The 8,038-nt window shown below is 38.0% G+C and overlaps 1 protein-coding gene and 1 pseudogene across 1 annotated transcript; one reads left to right on the forward strand and one right to left on the reverse strand.

Annotated features, from left to right (window-relative positions):
• Positions 1 to 780: 780 nt before the first annotated feature.
• LOC114636376 (zinc finger protein 120-like) lies at positions 781 to 2,483 on the reverse strand. Its single transcript, XM_028784501.1, has 3 exons — positions 2,363 to 2,483; positions 2,100 to 2,160; positions 781 to 958 (listed from the first exon to the last, which is right to left on the reverse strand). Exons 1-3 carry the CDS (start codon positions 2,481 to 2,483, stop codon positions 781 to 783), a joined length of 360 nt encoding a protein of 119 aa, XP_028640334.1.
• Positions 2,484 to 6,363: 3,880 nt separating this feature from the next.
• Positions 6,364 to 6,625, forward strand: LOC114636372 (annotated as a pseudogene).
• Positions 6,626 to 8,038: the final 1,413 nt, after the last annotated feature.

Raw genomic sequence — 8,038 nt, forward strand, 5'->3', positions numbered from 1 at the left:
ACAGGGTTTCTCTCCTGTATGTGTTCTTTTATGCCTTTGGAGGTAGCACCTTAGTGCAAAGGCTTTACCATATTGGCTACATTAATAGGTTTTCTCTCCAGTATGTGTTCTTTCATGTCTTTGGAGACCACTCCTTCCTGTAAAAGCCTTACCACATTGGTTACACTCATAGGGTCTCACCCCTGTATGTGTCCTTTTATGACATTGGAGAACAGTGCTGTGTGCAAAGGCTTTACCACATTGGCTACATTCACAGGGTTTCTCTCCTGTATGTGTTCTTTTATGACACTGGAGAACACTGCTGTGCGCAAAGGCTTTACCACATTGGTTACATTCATAGGGTTTCTCCCCTGTATGTGTTCGCTTATGTTTTTGGAGGTCACTTTTTCCTGCAAAGGCTTTACCACACTGGTTACACTCATAGGGTTTCACCCCTGTATGTGTTCTTTTATGATATTCCAGACCATTGCCATGTGCAAAAGCTTTACCACATTGGTTATATTCATAGGGTTTCTCTCCTCTATGTTTTCTTTTATGATATTGGAGACCAGTGCTTCGTGTGAAGGCTTTACCACATTGGTTACATTCATAGGGTTTCTCTCCAGTATGTGCTTTTTTATGTCTTTGGAGGTTGCTCCTTACTGCAAAGGCTTTACTACATTGGTTACATTCATAGGGTTTCTCTCCTGTATGTTTTTGTTTATGTTTTTGGAGGCCACTACTTCCTGTAAAGGCTTTACCACATTGGTTACATTCATAGGGTTTCTCTCCAGCATGTGTTCATTTATGATATTCAAGACCACTATACCTTGCATAGGATTTACCACACTGGTTACATGTATAGGGTTTCTCTCCATTATGAGTTCTTTCATGCCTTTGAGTATGACTCTGATATGCAAAATCTTTAGCACATTGAGCAATCTCAGAGGGTTGTTCTCCAGTACAACTTCTTTCATGCCTGAAAATACAATTGGCACATGTGAAATCTTTCTCACATTGATTATACTGATGCATGTTTTGATCTGTATGAATTCATTTACAATTTGGTTAAGTTGTAAAGAGTAATCTGATCTTAACATAATATCACTTTGTTACATTCAAAGGTGTTCTCTGGTATGGGTTGTTTTACATCTTTAAAGATGCATAGTATTGGAAGAGAATTGATTACATGGCTAACATTTATACTATACTTTCTTTTATAAGACATTATTCACATATTTGAAGAAAACAGGAAGAAGTCAGAGCTTTTACATACTGATTGTATTCATAAATTTTGTTATCAAGACAAAAATGCTACATTTAGAATATAAACCAATACTAACAGAAAAAATTCTACTTCCCTTATTCTCATAATGATTTTCAGCAGTTTGAGTTGGCAAATGTCCTCAATAATATTGGAAAACTATTTATAAACTTTTAGCCAATTTAGTAATATCTACTCAAAGTGTGCAATACTATATATCTTTTAATTGTTCTGGAAAAGAGAAAGGTATGTTGCTTCTTTCAATATCTCTATGCTCAAATGGCTTGTATCCATCAAGACCTATGGCATCCATATTAAAAAAAGAATAACAAGTTAAAGGATTTCACATTACATTCGCAGAGTTTGATTTTTCCCCCCTCATATTGATGTGTTAAAGGGATTAAGTTTTCTCCACAAAGCCATCCTTGAATCTCATAAAGTGTCCATCTCATTGAATTTAGCAATGTTACTACAAGTATATGGTTAACAACACATATACTATGGATTATTTGCTATTACAAGATTTTAGACACATACTTATCACCTAATCAATGTGTTTCACTTTTGCGATAGCTATATGGTATGAGAATGATCAGACTGGCAGTTCTAGAGCATGGCTTGACTCAAATAGTGACATATCTGTTAAGCCTCTGTTTCAGTGTTTATGAAATTAAAGGAAAACCCTGCAAACACAAACTGGATGTCTGCCATCGACATACATGGTTTTGTGATATTTAATAATCAATCATCAGTTAAAGAAGTGCTTATTTTACCCTATTGCTATAGTTTACAACTTGTAGCACATGTGAAACTTTCTTCATAGGCGTTATCTTATCAGCTTGCACATTAAAATTACCTTCCATGTCTTCTAGAACTTTGAAAATGTTCACCAATAGTATTGTCTTCCCAACTGTAGCCTAGAATATGGTACCAGAGAAAGTGTGTTACATTATTGGAAATTAGACAACATTTAAGTTATTAACTTGAGTGAACTTTAGAAACGTCTCTGATCTATTCACCTCACTCTTCTTCATTCTCAATAAATTACAAAGACAACTAACAATAACAAAGAAAGAAATGTGCCTACATTTTACAAAGTGAAAAAAATCACTGTATTACCTATAGCTGTGAGATTCCTATAGGTTTCCAACATCACGTCTTTGTAGAGACTCTTCTGAGAAGGATCCAGCAAAGCCCACTCTTCTGGAGTGAAGTTCATATGCACATCATCATAGGTCATTATATCCTAAAAGTTCCAGTATATATGTACATAAGAAAGCATTATTCCAACTAAAGTGTAAAGGTGTACTTCAAAATGAATAGTTGCTGACTTCCCTGCCCATCCACATAGCACTTTTTATCCAATAAGCAACAGTCTTTCACAGTTAAAGAAAAACAAAAACTTAAGTAAATTTAGAAGCAAATAAATGATCTCTGGGAACCTGATGTCTCTGTTGTTGGATGCCACCAAGATGGTACATATGGAACTATGTAGGATCCTGCCAGACCTTCCTCATTTCCTATTTTCTAAGACCCAATATCCAAGGGTTCCCTTAGAACTGTAGTTTTTTCTCACCCCTCCATGCTTCTTACAGATACAAAAGAATATTTCCCTTCCTTTCTTACCCCACCTCTGTGTCTGAGCTCTGAACTATGTTGAGAAACCCCCTACTCAACCATAGGCCAGTCCTCCAGAAGACTAAGCAGTCTGTCCAAAGACCCATCACACTATCTGTTACCCAAGACCCAACTCTCATAGTTCCCCAACACTCTGCAACGAAATATCAGGAAAATCTTCCTTTGCTCACTTCCATGTGACCAGTTTTCAAGTTCTCTTCAAAATAACTAAGGGAACTACACCAGGAAAAATGTGAACTTGACAAATGTTACCTGTACTTGTATACAAATAAAATGAAAACAGATTTCATGACTTCTACAAAAATAACTTAAGTAACCCCTAAAATGTTGCATTTCTGACCTTTCAGTTACTACAAACAGTTACTCTGTCTTGCAAACAGAGAGACCTGATGGTATAGCGTTCTGTCAATAAAGGTAGGTGGTCAGAAAGGTGGTCTATGGCTCTGCAGGTCTTCATGACCCTTAGTGATTTCAGGTAAAACTAGTTCCACTCAAGTCTAACAAAACACAATATTGAATAATGATTTAATATCTGCTTCCTGTCACATGGATTATGCTACAAGATGTGAAATCTGTCTCATCCACCTGCCCAGCACCATACACACCTGAGAAACTTCTACACCTCAGAAGCTCCTTTTGTAACCAAGAATTGAATTTCTGTGTATCATGTCATTATTACTGGAGGTAACAGAATGGCTAAATAATTCTAGTTAATGTTTCTGAAGTATGATCCCTATCACCTCTTTTCTACTAATTTCTAAAGTATAAAATTAGTCACACAAAACTGAATATAGAAGTTTCACGAATTCTAGAAATCAAATCTTCATTTTTGCAATGTCATCCAACTGCACACCAAAAGCAATGCCTGTGTGTTCACACTGAATATTGACATTTAATTTTCACACCTGGCCACTTAAAGGGGTACAGACCCTCCCTGGGGATCCACCCTCAGGAAGGGTCAAAGGACAGGGGCCTCTGCTATTATCACTACATGAAGCAACAGAACCACACTCTGAACCATGGTCCCTCTTTTGAACACGGTCTCTATTCCAGTAGATCTGACTCTAATAGTTCAGCAGACTTACTCCTACTGTCCTGGTTATAGAGTTGCTCAAAATCACCAGGGCATAGCTTGTGGGCTTACTCTTAGCTTGTAACACATGCATCTGTGGTGAATCTTGTAAAGACCCTGCAAGCTACCTTCCACTAGTGCTCCTGACTGATAGGCCTGACAGAGTCCCTCATTAGCTTGGAAAGTCAGCTGGGCATCAGGACAGTAAGTGGCAGCTCCTCTACTTGGGGACCACAGAGCAAATAACTCAGACATCTGAAACCATCCAAGCTCTGCTGTTCCACCCTAAATGCAGGCATAGTCCTAGTCTGGGAAATTTGAATTTAATAGTCTCCAGAGGACTCATTTTCCTTTTTAAACGCACTGGGTCTTTTCTTTGCATATTCAATTATACATGCAATGTCCACTGCAGCCATCTCTGCTTCATACTGGGGAAGTCCTGTAGCCAAACTGCAATCAAATTCATAGAGTATCAACAATTAAAACGAAAAAGTGGCTATGAATTTTAAAGCTAGGAGCAGTAAATGGGAAATGAAAAAAAAAGAAGAAATAAAAGTTATAGGACATCACTGTTCTTAGGTATGATGGAGTAGAAAATTTATTATACACAAAAGAGAGAACAAAGGCAGACCCAGTTATATCTGGGATATTTTCAAGTAGACATTACATTGAACCTGTGTAGAGGTAAGAGGGGAGAAGGAAGAGCCACAACAAGAGATCAGAATGATTAATAATAGATAAAAAGGCCAGTCCACAATGGTTAGAATGCATAAGGAATGTCAGCTGGGAAATTGGCAGCCCTACTCCTGTGGTAGAGGGTGAGGTATGCCCTCAATATTCTGTAGCAGGTAGGGACTGTGGTCTGATGAGACAACCAGACAGCCAGGTTTGCTTTGATTTGTTAAGTAGGCCCCACAGCTCCTTGTCCCAGAGTTTCAGACTTAACACTAGAAAGAAAGGAGAAGCCTGGCAGTGGTGGCTCAAGCCTTTATTCTCAGCACTTGGGAGGCAGAGGCAGGTGGATTTCTGAGTTCAAGGCCAGCCTGGTCTACAGACTGAGTTCCAGGACAGCCAGGACTATACAGAGAAACCGTGTCTCGAAGAAGCAAAAAAGAAAGAAAGAAAGAAAGAAAGAAAGAAAGAAAGAAAGAAAGAAAGAAAGACAGGAGAGAGAAGGAAAAAATGATGATTATACTCTCAAAGATTATTTTTAAGAGTTAAAAGACATTTTATGGTCCAATATTTTTGAGAAACTACACATATGTACTAGAGAGCACCAAGTAGTACTCACATCTTTTCTCTTACACTGTGTATGTTCACACAGGAATAATAACATTCCTGTTAGGTACAGCCAAACCAGATTGTCTAGATCTTCTTTTGTTTGAACTAGTGAAAATACAGAAATTTGATTTCTAGATATAAGTAAAAGTCCTCATTTAAATTTATCATTGCCCTAATCTGGGAAATGCCCCAAGATGGCCAGTAAGGAATTTTGCTTATTATTTTCTAAAATTGCTTCATTGACCTCTCATCACAAATGCCAACTTCTGCTAAAGGAGAAAGGATTCACCTTCGTTCTTTCTCCTCTTTTTCTGTGCTGCAAGTATACCAGCTTCACAGTTGGTCAGTGGACTCAATACTTATACAGGTCCCTCTTTATTTGTAATCCCCTAACCCCTAATCTGGGGAGGTTAGACAGCACTCATTTCCTGGTGTTTTTGTCTCACTGATCAATCAGAAGCCAGATTGAAAGGAGTTGCAGGACTGTTTTCCAAGCACTGAGCAGCAGAGGAAGGTTCAGGTGTTCAAAGCAAGTCCTAACTACATGGCATAAGGAAAGCTACAGGAGATGTTGCTCTAAACAGACAGATAGGAAATCTCTTTAGAAAAAGGAATAAGCCAGTCAGTGACAGTGGTTGCACACACCTTTAATTCCAGCACTGTGGAGGCAAAGGCAGGCCAATTTCTGAGTTTGAGGCCAGCCTCGTCTACAGAGTGAGTTCCAGGACAGCCAGACCTACATAGAGAAACTCTGTCTCCAAAAAACAAACAAACAAAAAAAACAAACAAACAAACAAAAAACAAAAAAAAAGAAAGAAAGAAAAAGAAAATGGAATGAAATTCTTAATTTTTGGGAAACATTGGAGAATGGAAACAAGTAAGAGATCAGAGCACCTATGCATAAAGAAAATGAAATTTAAAAAGTAATACCAAAACATGACTTTTTAAAAGGATAACTATAATTTAAAAAATATATTGCTATACTGATTTCAAAAAGATCAGATCATTCCTGGTAGAAGGAATGGCATTAATAAGACAGTGTTGGGGCTGAAAGCCATTTTGTTTTTCAGGACTCTTTGCAAGGGTAGCTGGTTAATGTGCACCAAGGCAGCAGCTGTAGTAGCCGCAGTTCCATCTCTGATTCCACGATGTTGACCTTGGCCAAAAACGCACTAAGCTGTCTCCAAGTTCGAAGCATTCAGCAAGTGGTGGCAAGGCAGAGCCATCAGAAGAGGACACCTAATTTCCATGATAAATATGGAAATGTTATATTAGAAGGTGGAGGCATCTTCTGTATATCTACATGGACATATACAGCCACACAAATTGGAATAGACTGGAACCTGTCCCCTGTTGGCAGAATCACCCCAAAGGAATGGAGAGATCAGTAGTCATGTCAGCTGGTACAAGAATCAAGGAATTGTTTCAAAACTAACTCATAAGTGAATGCCAAGTCAAATAATCATGTACTCATTAAACTAAGGAAGAAAGAAGATCTAATAAAGAAATGAAGTAATTGAAACCTTAAAAAAAAAGAAAAGATAGTGTTTGTTCTTGCCACTATGTGCTGTGTTACCTACTGAGATCTATAATATGACCCACCCAGTTAATGACATGTGTTTTACATTTCTAAGCTCACTTAAATATGTCAACAAGGATTGCACATAACTATATAACACACTTCCTAAGACTAAGAATTCCTAAGAATTCATTATCCACTGGCTCAAGCCAGCTTTCTCAAATTAAAAGCCCACCAATGTAGTTTTATTTAGTCACATGCATTATTTAATACATGCTGTGAAATTATAAAATTGTTCACCTTGCCTGAATCAGGTCCTTTTCCAGAATGGTGACACCTGCAGTGGACTCCCTTATACTTTGGTCTGTGATCTGGCTGTTTCCTGCCCTCTTTCACCTGACAGTAAACAGAGTAAACCATTCCTCCTGTTCTCATCTGAAGGTAGAAGAAATAGACAGTTCATTATATGACTCAAATGAGCAATTAGAAAACTCACCTTTGCTTCATTCCTTTAAGTCAAGAATTTAGAAATTTTTATCAAGAGGAAAGCAAGGTTGTTGCCCTGGGGAGCAACAGACCAGGATCAAGGCTACTTGAGTCAACAGAGCTTGCCTTAGAAACATCTCTATGAAAGGAAGAAGATGCAGCTCTTCCAGAACTAAGATCTAATCCCAGAAAGATATGACTTCAAATACAGCTAAAACATAAATTAAGAAAAGACTCTTAATGGCAGCATGGATTCAACTCTAGCTGATGGTTAAAGAGGAGCCAATCAAAATCAAATTTTGTATTCTACATAGACTATCATCCATAAGTTTCTTCTCAGTTCAGGCCCCGGGTTGTTTTGAACAATTTAAATATGGACTGGAGATTGCAAGCCCTACTTAAGACAACAAGGAGATTTACACAGCAAAACTCCCCTAATCATGTATTAAATGCATCAGAACCCTGAAATAGCAGGTCATTTGTCAGTGTTGGGTTCCTGAGTTGGAGGTCCCAGAAGATGAGAAAGACAGCATAATAGAAGGTAGAATGGACAACAGCTGTGGTGGGGAGATCTTACACTAGCTATGTCTTTTGCCAAGTAAGCTTCTTAAGAGTAGCATCTTGTATGCTACATACAGGGGATAAGTGGATAGAAATGGAGACTTCTATTAAGTCAGCAGAAACTTTCATACAATGGGACAAAAGCAGGAGAATTCTAATAAAACAAGGCTGCACAAGGGAACACCAAGTATCAAAAAACATTACTGATCAATCCCACAGTGGACTTGGATCTCATGAC

Source organism: Grammomys surdaster, unplaced genomic scaffold (assembly GCF_004785775.1).
Source record: "Grammomys surdaster isolate TR1022 unplaced genomic scaffold, NIH_TR_1.0 123781, whole genome shotgun sequence".
Lineage (NCBI taxonomy): Eukaryota > Metazoa > Chordata > Mammalia > Rodentia > Muridae > Grammomys > Grammomys surdaster.